The sequence below is a fragment of the Thunnus thynnus genome, chromosome 15 (genome assembly GCF_963924715.1).
Source record: "Thunnus thynnus chromosome 15, fThuThy2.1, whole genome shotgun sequence".
Classification (NCBI taxonomy): domain Eukaryota; kingdom Metazoa; phylum Chordata; class Actinopteri; order Scombriformes; family Scombridae; genus Thunnus; species Thunnus thynnus.
Window position 1 is genome coordinate 1,561,082 of NC_089531.1, and position 18,104 is coordinate 1,579,185.

The 18,104-nt window shown below is 37.7% G+C and overlaps 3 protein-coding genes across 4 annotated transcripts in view; 1 reads left to right on the forward strand and 2 right to left on the reverse strand.

Annotated features, from left to right (window-relative positions):
* LOC137198890 (zinc finger protein 665-like) overlaps positions 1-18,104 on the forward strand; it is a 52,570-nt gene that overhangs the window by 27,330 nt on the left and 7,136 nt on the right. The gene's annotated exons all lie outside the window — the stretch shown is intronic.
* On the reverse strand, positions 590-8,624 carry LOC137198895 (zinc finger protein 84-like). Of its 2 annotated transcripts, XM_067612904.1 has the most exons (3): positions 8,357-8,624; positions 4,793-4,873; positions 590-3,396 (listed from the first exon to the last, which is right to left on the reverse strand). In XM_067612904.1, exon 3 carries the CDS (start codon positions 3,197-3,199, stop codon positions 1,661-1,663), a length of 1,539 nt encoding a protein of 512 aa, XP_067469005.1. In that variant the 5' UTR covers positions 3,200-3,396; positions 4,793-4,873; positions 8,357-8,624; the 3' UTR covers positions 590-1,660. The 2 variants fall into 2 exon arrangements, with proteins under 2 accessions (XP_067469005.1, XP_067469004.1); XM_067612903.1 differs by lacking the exon at positions 4,793-4,873.
* On the reverse strand, positions 11,188-16,538 carry LOC137198885 (zinc finger protein 420-like). The gene is made up of 2 exons (XM_067612890.1): positions 16,206-16,538; positions 11,188-14,249 (listed from the first exon to the last, which is right to left on the reverse strand). The coding sequence occupies exons 1-2, from the start codon at positions 16,267-16,269 to the stop codon at positions 11,455-11,457; spliced, it is 2,859 nt and encodes a 952-aa protein (XP_067468991.1). The 5' UTR covers positions 16,270-16,538; the 3' UTR covers positions 11,188-11,454.

Here is an 18,104-nt window from a genome sequence, read left to right on the forward strand (position 1 = left end):
AAGTTTTTCATTATTTTGCTGTAAATGTTACTACTTTTTCTTTTTTCTTTTTGTCATTTGTGTAATGTTCATTCCGGCATTTAAAATTTTGACCTTAAATATTTATCAAACAAATAAAGACAAACATTATTTTTGCCTTAAATACTAACTATCATCAAAATACTTTTTTCAGAAAATACTACCTATATCACTTGTATCTACTGTGAAAATGCAATATATACAATATAAGATATAAGTTTCTGTTTATGTACATTGTTTTGCACTGGTTTTATTGAGGGAGTTGTCCACTGTAACGAGTAATTGGCTGAGAAGTAGTTCCCTGGAGGGGAAATGGGTAATGTGTGTAAGTTGCTACATTACGTGCCGGGACATGTTAATGAAGAGTTAATGCGAAATATAAGTTCAGAGACCCAGTGGGTTAGATGCACTGTTTTATTGTTTTACTGAGTACACCTGAACCTCAGGTTAGCTGTTGCTGTGGCAAAGGAATAAAAATGTGCTCCGTTGAGCTACCCAGCAATGCTGTTGTGGAGAAACACTGATCAGTGGTCAACTCATCAGTGAAGAAAGTGTCCAGAGGCCTTTGATGTCTTATGCTGAGAACATTTATTGAACACTTGGCCAAGCGGAGAACAGAAACAGTAACATCAAGGTTGTCTGCACATGATGCAATCTCTTACTGTTCTAGAGATGAAGATCTGACTTTTGGTCTTAAATCCCAACAGATCATCCAACAATATGAATAATTACATTAGTTCAATTAAGTTCATTAGTTTCTAAACAAGGCACTGCACTTCACCCGTGTTAGTTCAGGTAACGTTGCACGCAGCTTCAGGTCACCGTCAGCACGGCAGTCTGATTATGCCAATGGAATCTATGCAGCCACCTATCTGTGTTCTCTAGGAAGGGCCCCCTAGGACCTCGGTAACCACGGCAACGCCGATTTACCCTTTATCACAAAGGCCTCTGCTTCCCCAAACATCACAGACAGTTACTCTGAGTCTCCAGGACAGGAGAGAATGTCTCCTTCCGCTTAAGAATTTGAGTTTGACCTCAAGGCCGATGCTTGACCCAATATAACCCAATTCTTAGCCCTTAAAGATGGAAAATTCAAAACAAATGCTACAATATGTTTTGACAATTTACAGAACTTTGATAAATGTACACATCAATTACACGTTTTCTTCAGGAAAGGCAAATATTCTAGTTTGCGTATTGAGATCCCATCACAATGTAGGCACAGGCTGAGAAAATGGCATTTTAATACCAGGTGTAAATGCAAAGACCCATTGACTGGATTTCAGTATCCAGATACAGATCACATGTTATAGGTGCAAATGGGGCCTACTGTAAATAAATAACAGAATTGCTGATGATTTCAGGAAACAGTAAAAAAAATCATTTTAAAATAAATAAAGAATCTGCAGATAATGGAAAGCAGGAACTCAGAGAAACTCATAATTTAAAAAATAAAAAAGCTGGTTTATGGGTATTAACATGACAGAAGTTACTCACTCACCAAAAAACACAAACTACAGCCCCCCACCTCACCAGCCTTTCCTAACAGTCGACAGCTTAGCATGTAAGCAGAATACTGAGCTTGTGTCTCAGTTGCTTCAGTGTTACATCACTGCTGAACAGTTCCTCCGAAGCAGCAGCTTCATTCGTTGCTGCTGACGCTGCTCTCGTCATCACACCTGTGCTTTTTAAGATGTGACCTCTTTGTGAATCTTTTATCACAGATGCTACAGCTGAAATATTTCTCCTGAGAGTGGCAGGTCATGTGTTTCACCAAGTTAGACCTCTGGATGAAACTTTTACCGCAGACAGAGCAGCTGTGTGGTTTCTCCCCCGTGTGGGTCCTCGTGTGAGCCTTTAAAGTCGAAGCCTGACTGAATTTCTTCTCACAAATGGAGCATTCAAACGGTTTTTCACCTGTGTGGATCCGTGTATGTACGACCAGCGCCGTTCTCCGCATGAAACTTTTCTTACAAAATTCACACTTGAAGGATTTTTCCCCTGTATGCAGTTTTGTGTGTTCCTGCATAAGAAACTTACGGCTAAAAGTTTTACTGCAAACCAAGCATTTAAAGGGTTTTTCTCCAGTGTGGATTCTCATGTGCGTAATAAGGTTTGTACCGTTTCTGAAACGTTTGTTACAGACTGAACAGCTGTAAGACTTTTCTTCAGAGTGATATTTCATGTGACGAGTTAAGTCTTGCTTCCAAGAAAAACTTTTATCACAAACTGAGCAGTTAAATGGTCTCTCTCCTGTGTGAATTCTCATGTGTTTGTGCAAATTTGTGTTGTAACCAAATGTTTTACCACAAACTGAGCAAATAAAGAGTGAGTTGTCAGAATTAGATATCCCATCACTGACAGAGTCTTTGTTATTTTTTAAGGTCAAACCAGACTGAGGTTCCCTGGCCTCTTTCCAATCAGCTCTGACTTCAGTTTTTAACTGAAAAGTGTCTGAAGCCTTGTCTTCAGTATTAGGTTGTAAATGTCTATCTGGTTCTGATCCTCCACAGTCCTCTCCATCAGCTTCTGTTTCCATCTGTTTAGTTGAGCTGCTGGCTGGAGGCTCTGCCTCTCTGTTCTCAGTTTGAGAAGAACTTTGATGAAACTGTGAGGACTCACCAAGACATTTGTGGGTTGTCAGCTGTGAATGCAAAGTGAATCTTTTGTCACAAACACTGCAGCTGAACAGTTTCTCCTCTGTGTGGATGGCCATGTGTTGTGTCAGATATCCCGGCTGTGTAAATGTTCGACTGCAAACTGAGCAACTGAATTGTTTCACTCTTGCGTGCCGTTTCTTATGTGCCATCAGAGTCTCCTTGCGGGCAAATCCTTTCCCACAAAGTGAGCAGCTAAATGGTTTCTCTCCTGTATGACATGCCATGTGGCTCAGCAGTGACCTCTTGCGAACAAATGTTTTACCGCAGTCACAACAGGTATATAGTTTTTTCATGGTGTTACATATCACATCACTTACAGGGACCTCATCATGTAGCAAGTTTAAACCTGTCTGAGGTTCACTGGTTTCCTTACAGCCCTCATCATCATCATTATCATTGTCTTCAGGTTCAGAAGAGTCTGAAGTCTTGTCACCAGTATCTGGTTGTAAATGTCTATGTGGATGTGAGTTCCTGGCTGGTTCTGATCCTCCACAGTCCTCTCCATCAGCTTCTGGTTCCATCTGTTCAGTTTGTCTTTGATGAAGCTGTGAAGACTGAGGTTTCTCTTCATTATCTTCACTCTTCACAGGGACAGGAGTGCATGTGAACTCGGTGATATCAGCCTCCTCCAGCCCTTGAAGCTGCTCTCCCCCCTGACTGGTCCAGAGTTCCTCCTGTTCCTCTTTACTCTCCAACAGCTGCAGAGCGTCAGGGAACACTGAAATACAAACACATTAGGGAAAAGTAATGTCATGTTCACACTGAAATCACAGATATAACTTCTGTATCTCCACCTTCTTTCAAACATGCAACTCACCATGTAAATGTTTTATATGTTGGTTTTATGTCTGAATAAACGCCCACGTCACTTTTACATAAAAGTCACTATGGCAACCTGACGAGGCTAGCCTCATGCTGATCTTCAGCAGACACATTTCTAAAATACTGTGCAGCTGGTTTAGTCCACACTTTCATGTCGTGAATATAATAACATGTTTGCAGCTCATTCAGATGTGGCAACAGAGTCTTTGTGTCTGTACTTTATTCTGTTTAACTATTAGACTACTCCTACGCTGTTTGTTATCTGACTGTTTGAACGGTGCACAGAGTTGTAGAGTTACAAACAACGGCTTGTTTTATATATATATATTATTGCTTTCTATTGCTATTGCTTTGTTATTATATTTTATGTCTTTCTTTATATCTTTACTCTTTTGTACTATAATGGAGCCTCCTTGCCAAAGTATTTCATACAATTGTAACTGAATAATTGTTTTAGTCATTTTTTAAGCAAAAATACCAAAATATTTGCTGCTTTTAGCTTCTCAAATGTGATGATTTAATGCTTTTCTTTGTCATACATGATAGTAAACTGAATATCTTTGGGGTTTGGACTGTTCTGTTCTGACAAAACAACCTGATGATTAATCTGTTAATTATTTTATCGATTAACTGATTAAGTTGTTTGGTCTTTAAAACGTCAGAAAATGGTTCAAAATGCCAATCATTGTTTCCCAAAGCCAAAGATGCAACCTAAAATGTTTTGTTTTGTCGACAACCCAAAGATAATTAATTTACTAAAAACTGAAGGTACCACGTGCACAGCAGTGCTTCTCTCCTGGGTGCCAGCTGGCACAAAGTAAACAACAGTAAACCAAAAAACAATATTCCAACATACACCAGGATACTAGGATCAACACTATTTTATTGATGGATTACATTAAAACAAAAGGCGCAAACTATGCATTTCACATGTTGCTTCAAGTCAATAATTATAATGATAGGCAATAGCAAATATAATTCTACCGTACAAAATTACAAAGAAAATCTAAATATTACATTATATAAGACCCATTCCATAATAAAACAAAATACAATTAATGTCAGACTACAAAATACATAGTTAGGCTATCTCATCTCTAATACTAAAGTAGATCTAGAATATATACATTACCATAAAATACTATAAATATCATGGAGGACAAAATACATGAATTTCCTCGTAATAAGATACATATCAAAAATAGTAGAAAAAATATATATTAGAAGAAAGAGGTACTATACAAAATACATAATACTTTTCACCATTATTACAGAGTAGATGTGAAATATACCTGTCTAAACAAGGGAGGGGAGGGAGGGGCGGTGCCACAAGGGGTTTTAGTAGCTCAACTTTTCCTTACATATGAGATCACCTGTAAGCACAGAAAAACAATGTAGATACAAGCACAAGTTACAAAAATGGACTCAAGTCTAATGCCTTATTCAACCCATGTGACTTCAAAGAGTTGAGAGTATATATTGTGGTCTATTTTCATTGAGAGTCATGGTGAGCTAACAGACAACATTAAGCTATTCAGGGTGATTCATAAACATTATAAGTAATAGTGTGTTAAAGTCTTATTGATGATGTATCTGTAATCTCATAAATCACATTTAATCACGATATAGATAACGATAACGGTAAAAGAATTATAATCATACACTGGATAAATTTGAGTGTGTTTGTATTACATGTCACTTTGCTTGGGTCTGCATTAAAGTCTTCACCTTTTTTAAAAATAGAAGAAATAAGATCAAGAAATAAGGGTGTAAAGTGGCCAGAATAACTTAATAATTAAAATAAAATACAATGGTGTAATTGGCCAAAGATAAAGAGGATGGACAATAGGTGTGACCTATGCAGACCCAAGGGTATAAAAACTACGTCCTGAAGGCAAGAAACTTCAGAGCAACCTGGTTCATCTTGTATGCACTGATTGCTCTCCTTTTTTGTCAGCATTAAAGAACACTTTGCTGCTTGGACCTCCGACTCCTGATTTTTTATCATCAAAGAACAGTTTTTGGATCTGGTGTTTTTCCAACTGTCATCCATCGATCTGTCACAAAAATATCCAATATGCTTCCCTTTCCAATAACTGATTCATGATATATATGCCATATATATTGCCACCCCCATGGTTAGGAGTGACTATCGATCCCAACGAATTTATTGGAGGCAGCAGAACCATGGTTTCTTTCCTTGTAGTGCCTCACAATAGCGTAATCCATGTTTTTATATCTTATAGCTGCTTTATGTTCAGCTATTCTCAACTTCAGCTTTGTCTGGCCTACATATATAAAGCCACATGGACACGTCGGCATATTAGATGACGTGTAGACATATAGTTAATAAACTCTCTAATTTTATACTTTTTACCTGTGTGACGGTGACAAAACTCCTTAATATCATAAGTGTTAGAGCAATCTGTAAATCTACCACATTTATAATTTCCATATACTTCCTTATAGGGACAGGTTTTTTCATAGGTTCTCCATACATAGTTGTCACAGTAGAGTCCCACATATTCTACCCCTTTTATAACAAAATGTTGGAAATATGCTGCAAAGAAGAGTCACATTTTAGTAGATCCCAATGTTTTTTTGATTATGTTATTAAACCTTCCAGAGATACAGAGAGTTATTGTAGTATTGTATTCAGACACAAAAGGAACTCTGTTGTCTTTAGGTCTATGAGATGAGCAATATAATTAAATTCAATTCAATTTTTGGGGCAGGTCTAGACTGATAGAATTATTCTTTATTTAGGAAACTAGACTTGTTGATAGCTGTATCAATAACATGGTCTTTGTAACCTCTTTGGATAAATCTTGCCTTCATTTCTCTTGCTTTGACATCAAAATCACTGTCTCGATTACAAACTGCCCATTGTTGATGTTGGCCAGCATTTCCTTAGGACTTTAAGCATGTAAGATAAAGTTTCTGTCAGTATCTTTTTGAAATATAGAGGTATCAAGTTCTCCACTCTCATTAACAGATATCAATAAATCCAAAGAGTGAATTTTCTCTTGACTATACTCCATGGTAAATCTCAGTGTAGGGTAAGGATAATGAATGTAGTCACAAAAACCATGGAGTTCCTAAGTAGATGTAAAACACAAAACCAGATCTTCAAATTAACAAAAAACTTTTGGTTTTGGACTGTAACCACTGGCTCTGAGAAATTGTGAATGCGAACGCAGGTTTGTGTGGAGGTGCAGGGTATGGGTGTGTTTATTTGTAACCGCTGTGAAACAATCAGAAAATAACATTTTATTCCTCTCATTCACCAGCTTTCTTGCTACAACTGCTCGCTCTCCTCGTCCATTCTCTAGCTTGCTCTTCCACTGCTTCTCTCTCTCTCTATCGGTTTCTTTAAAATGAGTCGGTGCTCTTACAGCCCCCGCCCCCAGAGCCTTAACACACAACGCACAACCCGTCTGCTGCCAGCTGGTGATCTGAGGCTGGAGGTACGTGCACAATGAAATCATGAAGGGAAAATGTAGTCTCCTCTAAGCTTTTGACAAGCTGCCAAAAACGAGTCAACGAGATGAAGCAGTGAAACAACAGGCGTTTGAAACAGCTGTTCTGTATTTTGAAGCAGTCAGTAAAATTCAGTAAATAGAGACGATGTGTGTTTCATTACTTTACATTCATCTAATAAATATACAAATCTTTATTAGATGGTAATCTGCATGAGAAATTAAGAAAAAGAAAAAAAAAATTGGTTATAATAATCATCCGCTTATAGTGATCAATTTGACCTGGACGGATGTGATCACTATAAGTGGTTTCCACTGTAATTGCTTAATTGAGAAAGTAATCAAGAGATTAATACATGATGAGAATAATCCTTAGTGACAGCTGTAGACTAATTATTAATTTGTATTAATTAAGATTAGAGTTCTACCCTGTTTACTGGGGGTCAATAGGGGCCCCAACAACAAGGTTTTTCCCCGACGCCCCATAGAGGTTAATCTGGCCCTGCTCCTCACACGACTCAACATCATAAAATCTTTTGTTGTCTTGAGAGTTTGTCAGTGGTGGAAAGCTAACTAAGTATATTTACTTAAGTACTGTACTTAAGTACAATTTTGAGGCACATGTACTTTACTGTTTCTATTTGATGCTACTGTATACTTCCACTCCACTACATTTCAGAGGGAAATATTATACACTTAGTGGAAATATGGAACCACTGGACTAAACTAGCTAACTGTATATAAAGTAGTGTAAACTAGCTCCACCTCCAGCAGCTACAACAGTAACATGCTGCTCTAACACTGATGCTTCACTATTAATAATCTAATGATGTCATATATAATAATATATCAGTCAGAGGGACCAAACCACTACTTTTACTGCAATACTTTAACTACATCAAGCTCATAATACTTATGTACTTTTACTGCAATACTTTAACTACATCAAGCTCATAATACTTATGTACTTTTACTGCAATACTTTAACTACATCAAGCTCATAATACTTATGTACTTTTACTGCAATACTTTAACTACATCAAGCTCATAATACTTATGTACTTTTACTGCAATACTTTAACTACATCAAGCTCATAATACTTATGTACTTTTACTGCAATATTTTAACTACATCAAGCTCATAATACTTATGTACTTTTACTGTAGGAGGATTTTTCATGCAGACTTTTACTTGTAATGGAGTATTTGGTACTTTTACTGAAATAAAGGATCTCAATACTTCCACCACCACTGGAGTTTGAACTTTAACAAAAAGAAAAAGGAAAAAAGAAGCGCCAACAAAAAAGTCCCATGCAGAGAATAATCAATATATAACAGGCAGTAATAAAGTCCAGAAGCAGCAGAAAGAAAACAAACCTGCTCTCTGCAGCTTTATGTCGGGGTTTAAAACCATATCCAGCAGTTTCCGTTTGTGATCGATCTCCTTTTCAACTCCAGATATCGATCTCTCGAAATGTCCAAACAGATCACCGCGAGCCGCATTTATCAGCCGCTGTTTGAATAAATCTTTAAGTTCCTGAAATCTGGACATTTTCCACATATAGTAGAGTCAAAGAAGAGAGAACTAAACTCTGAAGCCTTTTCTGTTGTTTACATTTTTTTTTAACATGCTCGCTCCCCTGTGTTTCGCCAAAGATCCGGAAACAAAAACACAACTTCCGGCATACTCCACTGGCCTTCAGAGTAAAAGTCAAAGGTACCTGACTGTTTTAAGACTCACTTAAAATTTTGCAAATTCCTGTAAACTTACCGGCTGAGTTGGTAGCCCCCCCTCAAACCAGCAGTTTCTGAAGTTTTTAGAAGGTTTGTGTGAGGAAAGTGGAAACAGTAGAAACATTGTGGGGAAAAATGTAGAACTAAATAAGAACAGGAACACACAGAAAATTACTTATGGTCATGAATCTATTGCTCCAGTTCATGCTGGCAGGATTCCCAATACACCTACCTCGTTTAACAGCAGTCACATGATCAGCACTCAGCCAATTGTATGAATTCTGGTTTCAACTCAGTTTGAAATGGAGGTGACTGCTGGAGAGATTAATTTACAGCAGGAAACAGAAATACCTGTTCACACCACACACTGTAAATCATTTTGCATTAACATCTCCTTAATTTACATATTTTATATGTAAATTAAAAATGGTTGACTGTCCTTGAAGGCACCACTACAAAATGAGGAAAAACAGTTTGCAGTCCAAAGCAGATCTCCAGCTGGATGACTGCCCACATTAGAACCATAGGGACCAATTTGAAAATCTGTGAAGTCGTCCTTTTAGGCAGATACGATATTAAAACTCCTTAATATATTGTAGTCCATTAAGTGCATTATTGCCTCCAAACAGGAAATCATAATTATTAAGGTGTACCTGTAATTTTATTTCAAAAACCCATGAAATTAATTTTCCCATTGACAATGGTGTAATTAAGGCATTTTATTGGGATTATAAAGGGATAATTAGCAGAGAATTTCATAAATTGATATAATTTGGTTTTATTAATGGATTATCTGCATGCTTTAAGGGTTTTGCTTTGAAAAACACCTTAAATTGGCACAAAAACATCATGAAATCCTTAAATTACACTTTAACCGGCTTTGTTTTCAGTTAGCATCATTGACAGCGTACAGAGGGATTAAACTGTGTGTTGTCTAGCTTACTACAGTAGTAACCCAGCACTACTTCCAACACCATTAGCCAATGATAGTGTTTTTTGAGGTTACAGGTAAAAAAAAAGAAAAACATGAACTATGTGGGTCAGTCAGTCCTGGATAAACAAACCAGAACCAGATCACTGTCTCATGGCATTAGGAGAAGAGTAATAGTGTTTAAACACACCCTTTGTCTATCATTATCTTCTACTAACTAGTAGGGGTGAGAATCACAGATGAATGCGATACTATCATGATATCCTTCCCATGATAACGATATATCACAACAAAGGCGATTCTGCGATACACAACTTATCACACAGAAATAATCTACGATACATCATGATATCTGTAACTGAGGATGAAAGAAAAAATAATTTCAAAAGGCAGGAAATAAGTCAATAAAGTTCAATGTTTATTAGCAGTACATTACTTTCACAGAAAAGAAGTGCACTATAAACAGCCTCATCTCTCTCTGCTTGGATTTGAAAATTCTGTTCAGTCAAATTCTCTTATTGTGCCGTAATACACAAGACTCCGAGGTATATTTCATATCAGCTGCCACCAAATATAAATATCACAACACTGATAGTGTAGCCTCTGTTTTCATGAATGGAACAATGAAATATAAATATATATATTAGCATTATCATGTTATAAATAAAAAAAAAAGCTTTGATGGTTTAAAGTTTCTTGGTGATGTTCTCTTATTCACACATTGTTGAAATGCAGAAATGAATAATTGATTAGGTGAAATTGTGTGCTTGACTGTCGATGACATGTCGATATTAAATCACACTTAAGTGCGGTGGCTGGAATAATGGGCCGTCGGACCAATGGCACGGCACCAAATTGATTAGTGTTCTTAAAGATACTGAGATTATCAAAGAACAGGACTGAAATGGAGCCAATGATTAAAGAAACTCCTTTCATGACTTTAGGCATTCCTTTGTGAAGACAATGCCTTGGGTAGAAATCCTACATGCAATACATCTGTTTCATGTTACTTTAACCTGTTATGTTTTTTGCATTGTCCCTGACAAATAAACTACTAAATAAAAAAATACAGTGACATAGTACATTTATTTGTGTGAGAAATGCGGTAGCCAGGTACATGGGTAAATTTTACCCGTTGGCGGTTTTAGGTATACAGTGACCCCTGGTGATTCTGGTACTTATACAATAAATATCCAAAAAAATGTGATATTAAAACAGAAAATAACTCAAAAGATTATTCATCTGACCATAAATCTGACGTCAGCTTTGAGTATTTCCTAGTTTTTGATACACATTTCAGTAGCAGCCATAGACTGTATAAAAATATGGACGTAGTCACCGTGACGTCACTCGTTGGTTTCTGAAGAGCGGTTTTGAAGCTCAAAGTGAGCCGCTCCGGCCATCGCCATCTTGGCAGTGCGTGACGCTGCCTAACTCCCAGCCAATCAAAAATGGGCAAAGAGGCGGGCCGAATGGCTGAAACAAGCCACCTAGCGGCTGGCGGACCTGTCACTCAAAGCAGCCATGTCCTTCATTATGCATAACTTTACGGCTTAATAAAATTTAAACGGGTGAGTTATAAAAAAATTCACCCCCCGTACAGTTGTCATGAAAGAGGAAATTATCTACAGAGACCAAAACCGTTGTTTGTACCAGGCTGTAAACATGTTTATTTCTGCTGTAAAGTTGGACATTTTAACATGGGGGTCTATGGGGATTGACTCACTTTTGGAGCCTCAAGTGGCCGTTCAAGGAACTGCAGTTTTTGGCTTCATTTTACAGCCCCAGAGGTTGCCGCTTGGTAGCAGCCCTACAAGTATACCAACAGAACTACTTCATCACTGTGTGGCCGTGGCATCAGTAATCTGTTTCTGACTGGACCTCCACTACCAACACACTGATGGCTTTTGAGCTGATGATGCCACGTGAATCTTTGGTGACAAGACCTGCAGCTGAATCGTTTCTCTCCCGTGTGGATCCTCATGTGTGCCCTCAGATTTGTCTTACGGCAAAATGTTTTGCCGCATTCAGAGCAGCTGAAAGGTTTCTCTCCCGTGTGAGTTCTCATGTGTTCCTGTAGAGTGTCTTTGCGAACAAACGTTTTACCACACTCGGGGCAGCTGAATGTTTCCACTCTGATCAGCTGAGAAGTCTCATCACCCAATTGTTTCTTCCTCGCGTGGTGTAACATATGCGGTTTTAGACTTACTCTATGTGAAAATCTTTTACCACAAACCAAACAACTGAATGGTTTCTCTCCTGTGTGAGTTCTCATGTGTTTCATCAGAGTTGCCTTGTCAGCGAAGCCTCTACCACATACGGAACAAATGAATGGTTTCTCTCCTGTATGAGTTCTCATGTGTCTACTCAGATTCCCATTGCAACCAAATCTTTTCCCACACTCAGAGCAACTAAACTGTTTCTCATTGTTATTACATACCGTTGTACTTGCAGGGTCTTTTTCATTTTTAGGCCGGTTTAAACCTGACTGAGGTTCCCCGCCTGTCTCTTTCTTGTCATTGTCACTGATTTCCACTTTAAAGTCAGGACAGTCTTCAGTCTTGACATCAGTATCTGGTTGTAAATGTCTATTTGGATCCACTCCATCAGCTTCTGTTTTCACCTGTTCGGTCTGGCTTTGATGAAGCTGTGAGGACTGAGATTTCTCTTCATCATCTTCACTCTTCACAGGGACAGGAGAGAATGTGAACTTGATGATATCGACCTCCTCCAGCCCTTGAAGCTCTGACTCTCTGTTCTCCTCGGTTTGTCTTTGATAATGTGAGGACCCACCCACACACTTATGGTTTTTGACCTGACTATACCAGATAAATCTTTGGTCACAAACACGACAGCAGTATCGTTTCTCTCCTGTGTGGTACGCCATGTGTTGTGTCATATTAGTCCTATGTGCAAATCTTTTACCGCACACGGAACAACTAAACGGTTTTTCTCCAGTGTGAATTCTCAGGTGTGACTTTAGAAGTGCTTTGCGGCCAAATCTTTTCCCACAATCAGAGCAGCTAAATGGTTTCTCAGCAGTATTACATCCAATATCACTTACAGGGACTTCATTATGTTCTGGAGAGATTAAACCTGATGGAGATTCCCTGCCCGCTTGACAATCATCATCTCTGACTTTAGTCAGTTTGGAATTGAATCGTTTTTTCCATGCGTGGTTCCTCATGTGACTCCAAACATTTACTCTATAACTAAAACATTTCTTACAAACTGAACAGCTGAAAGGCTTATCTCCCGTATGAACACTTAAGTGACTAATTAGGGTTGCCTTTCGAGGGAATCTCTCACCACAAAAGGAGCAGTGAAATGGTTTCTCTTCTGCATGAATTCTCACATGTGCATTCAGACAGTCCCTGTGATCAAATCTTTTACCACACAGTGAGCAGCTAAATGGTTTCTCAGCAATATTACATCTAATATCGCTTGCAGGGACTTTGTTTTTCTCAGAGTTTAAGCCAGAGTGAAGTTCTCTGGTCTTCTTGTAATCATCATCATTGTCTTCCATCTCAGGTTCAGAACAGTCTGAAGTCTTGTCATCAGTATGAGGTTGTAAATGTTTATCTGGATGTGAGTTTCTGGCTGGTTCTGATCCTCCACAGTCTTCTCCATCACCTTCTGTTTTCATCTGTTCAGTTTGTCTTTGATGAAGCTGTGAGGGCTGAAAACTGACACACTTATGAGTTTGGAGCTGATGATGCCAAATGAATCTTTTGTTACAAAATGAGCAGCTGAATGGTTTCTCTCCTGTGTGGAGTCTCATGTGTGCCTTCAGGTTCGTGTCGTGGCGAAATATCTTACCACATTCAGAGCAGCTAAACAAATTCCCTTCATTCACCTGTGAGGACACACAAACACAACGATGAGTTTTGACTTGTATAGACCAGGCAAATCTTTTGTCACAAAAACTGCAACTATATCGTTTCTCCCCCGTGTGGACGGCCATGTGCTGTGTCATATTTGCCTTGTATGTAAATGTTTTACCACAAACTGGGCAACTGAACTGTTTCTCTCCTGTGTGTATTTGCATGTGTCTCTTCAGGCCTCCTTTGAAGCCAAATCTTTTCCCACACCCAGAGCAGCAGAATGATTTCCAACCAGTATTATGTCTCACATCATTTGCAGAGACTTTGTTATTTTTCACAGAATCTAAACCTGATTGAGGTTGCCTGGTCTCCATCCAATCATCATCACCATCTTCAGCCTCAGTGTCAGGAGAGTCCAAAGTCTTATTATCAGTAGCTTGAAGTAAATGTCTTTCTGGATGAGAATTCTTAGCTGGTTCTGATCCTCCACAGTCCTCTCCATCAACTTCTGTTTTCATCTCCTCAGTTTGTCTTTGATGAAGCTGTGAGGACTGAGGTTTCTCTTCATCATCTTCACTCTTCACAGGGACAGGAGTGAATATGAAGTCTGTGATATCGGCCTCCTCCATCCGTTGAAGCTGCTCTCCCTCCTGACTGAGCCAGAGTTCCTCCTGTTCCTCTTTAATCTGTGGGGGGTCTGGGTCCTCCTGGTCCAGATCAGAGCTGCACTCCGCCTGCTCGTCTTCACCGACAATCACTTTTCGGACATCTGAAGGTGAAGCTGAAACACAGACAGACAGCTATTGATACTAACCTGAGCCTGCTAAAATTATTTGTTATTTTCACAGCTGTTTTGTTGTAATTATGAATTGAATAAGTCAGAATAATGCCACAGTATCTCATAATTCTGACTTATACTTAAGTCAGAATTTTATTTTAACAAATAAAAAATATAGAGCTAAAAATGAGCATAATAGGTCCCAATTAAGGAGTTCATGATGTCTTTGCGTCAATTTAAGGTGTTTTTCAAATTAAAACCCTCAAAGCACGCAGATAATCCATTAATAAAACCCCATTATATCGCAATTCATCAATTTCTCTACTAATTATCCCCTTATAATTAATGGAACACATTTTTAATTTTTTAAAATTTACATATAAAATATGTAAATTAAAGGGATATTAATGCATAGTAGTACAGTGTCTGGTGTGAACAGGTACGTTTCCTGCTGTAAATTAATTTGACCAGCAGGTGTCTCTAGTGAACACGTGAAGCCTCCAGCAATGAACTCAGTTTCAAACTTAAAAGTTTCATCAAGGTTTCATCACTAATAATTAACCTACAACATAATTAATAATTAACTTACAACAACTGATTATTACATGATAACCATCTGTTCCAAGTTCCAACATAACTCTGTCTTTAGACATTAATTATATTAAAAATAACACTTATGCTGAATCCAACATTTCATAAACTTCAACTTCTTCTTGTCTGTTGATTATTGTTGGTTGAATAAAACCAGCCTGTAGACTCAGTGTGCATCAGCATGGTATATTTCAGATGTGGTACCAGTGGTGGACGAAGTACTCAGATCCTTTACTTCAGTAAAAGTACCAGTACATCAATGTAAAAATACTCCGTCACAAGTAAAAGTACTGCATGAAAAATCCTACCACAGTAAAAGTACATAAGTATTATGAGCTTGATGTAGTTAAAGTATTGCAGTAAAAGTACATAAGTATTATGAGCTTGATGTAGTTAAAGTATTGCAGTAAAAGTACATAAGTATTATGAGCTTGATGTAGTTAAAGTATTGCAGTAAAAGTAGTGGTTTGGTCCCTCTGACTGATATATTATTATATATGACATCATTAGATTATTAATAGTGAAGCATCAGTGTTAGAGCAGCATGTTACTGTTGTAGCTGCTGGAGGTGGAGCTAGTTTACACTACTTTATATACAGTTAGCTAGTTTAGTCCAGTGGTTCCCAACCTAGGGGTCGGGCCCCTCCAAAGGGTCAGCAGATAAATCTGAGGGGTGGTGAGATGATTAATGGGAGAGGAAAGAAGAAAAAACAAAGTTCTGATACACAAATCTGTTTTCAGTTTTTGGACTTTTTCTCTAATCTTTGATTTTTGCTGAAATATTGGATCATTTGAACATTTATTGAAATGAAAGCATGTGAGAAGTTTAGAGGGAAAAATCACTATTTGGTGGAGCTGTTAACAACTCATAGACATGTGAAATGTGACTCCGACTACACACTGCTTTTTGTAAGACGTCAAAAGCCAAAAAGGTTGGAAACCACTGGTTTCATCTTTAACAATGTGTTGTATTTTAAAAGCTTGTTATATTATCCATTGTGTCAAATCTTCATCTGAAAAGTAACTAAAGCTGTCAAATAAATGTAGTGGAGTAGAAAGTACAATATTTCCCTCTGAAATGTAGAAAGTAGCATCACATGGAAATACTCAAGTAAAGTACAAGTACCTCAAAATTGTACTTAAGTACAGTACTTGAGTAAATGTACTTAGTTACTTTCCAGCACTGCTTGGGACTTGTGTGCTACCTGACCTGGTAGTACCTGTGTGTGTTGGAGCCTAACTGCATTTACTAAGATATTGTATTTATTTATAAGTACAAATTGAATCCTTTGCGGCTAACAGCTACCGTTAGCTAAGTAACATGAGGAGAGCAGTAAACGTGTTTCCAGCAGAAGAAAGAAAACAAACCTGCTCCTCTCAGCTTCAGTGCAGGTTGTGAAAACACATCCATCAGTTTACGGTGTCGGTTCATCTTTGCTCTGTTGTTTTTCTCTCATCCAGTGGATTTTATTCCGCAAACATCTCTGCTGCTGCTGCTTCTGATGGATTTCAGTAGACTGCAGGCTGAGAAGCGTCATGCTGCCCCCCGCTGTCAGAAATTAGTTTATACTTTTCTTTAGATGGAGTGAAAATATCTTGAAACTGTGCTTCCAATAAATGGAGAAAACAGTCTTGGAAAAAAAGAAGATAACCCTAAATAGTTGTTGCCTTTCACTGCTGTTTTTTTTTTTTTTTTACACCGTGGATGTATTAAAGGACAGGTTCACATTTTTTCAGGTGTGTCTGCAAAGTGTCCTGTGCAGAACACACTGTGATCTTAAACCAGCAGTCAGGTGTCCATATGAACAGTGAAAGAGGTTTTCCTCGCTGTAATCATTCCTCCTGTTCATACTGGATATTAAAAGATCTTTCAAATGTGCTTTCAATGGAAGTGATGGAGGCCAAAATCCACAGTGTGTCCACACAGTCATTTAAAAGTCTGTGTGAAACGTCTATTCAGCTTCATCAGTCTGAGTTAGTCATATCAAGTGGATATCTGACACATTTACAGTCTTTTTAGCATCAAATTCCCTCTTTGTGTTTCCTCGGACAGTGTTTCCCTGTTGAGCTGCAGGTGGAAGTATAGTAACAAAAAGAGGGACTTTGGCACTAAAAAGACTGTAACGTTGAAAGATATCTACTTGATTTGACTCATTTGGACGCTGAAGCTTCATATTAGCTTCAGATAAACTTTTAAATACATTTTTTTTTGCACAGAAGGAGGACTGTGGATTTTGTCCTCCATCACTTCCATTGTAAGGTCATTATGAAGGGATCTTCTAATGGTCAGTATGAACAGGAGGAATGATTACAGCAAGAAAAACAGCTTTAATGTTCATTTGGGCTCCTGACTGTTGGTTTGAGACACACTTGAAAAACTGTGAACTCGTCCTTTAACAGGGGGAGTTAGTCCAAGTGTCTGCAGAGATGAAGCTCAGCATCAGTCCTCCTAAAGACCTTTCTCAACTTTTACTGAATAACTGTAGAATGATGTAATAGAGATTGTACGTGTTTATAAGTGTGATTTTTGTGGACTAGAAGAAGAGAGTATTTCCCATCTATTTTTTCACTGTACTGGATTGATGTAGCCAATTTTCTAAAAAAAGAAACGCAAGATGGATGTTGAAATAGATTTGTTTGATATAATGCTATATTTTGTTCAAGTTAAGATTGAAAATAACAAGCCCTTATCATACAACTATTTATTATTATTATAGAAAAACCAAGCAACCTATTCTGTACTTTATGAATGAATTTAAACAATATAGCACCACTTTATCTAAAACATTTTTCTTTGTTTGTTTAAAACAAAAAAGCTCTTAAGACCTTTAAGTTATTAAGTGAATACAATAATAATAATGTAATATGTAAAATAAACTCTGGCATTTTAAAATGTAATCTCTCTTTTGTTTGTTTTTGTCTTCTTTTTTTCTATTATCTATGTGTCTATTTGTACCTTTGTATATGAACATGTTTACAATAAAGAAAAACGGGAAAAATACATTCACTTCACAGCCTCCTGCCTGTTTTTGCAATTGAGAAGAGAGATTTACAAGGCTTCTGAAAGATCTGTGTTGATATATATGTATTTAAAATCCCATTTTAAAAACTATTTATTAATTGATACTGTTCTCGCTGCTCCTTTTTTCTGATGTGTATTATTGATCTGTCATTCATGTCGGTGTCTCCTGGCTCTAAGTTGTATGTTGTTTTGTACTATGTGGTTTGTTTAATAAAGGATGGAGAGAATAAAAATGAAAAAAACGT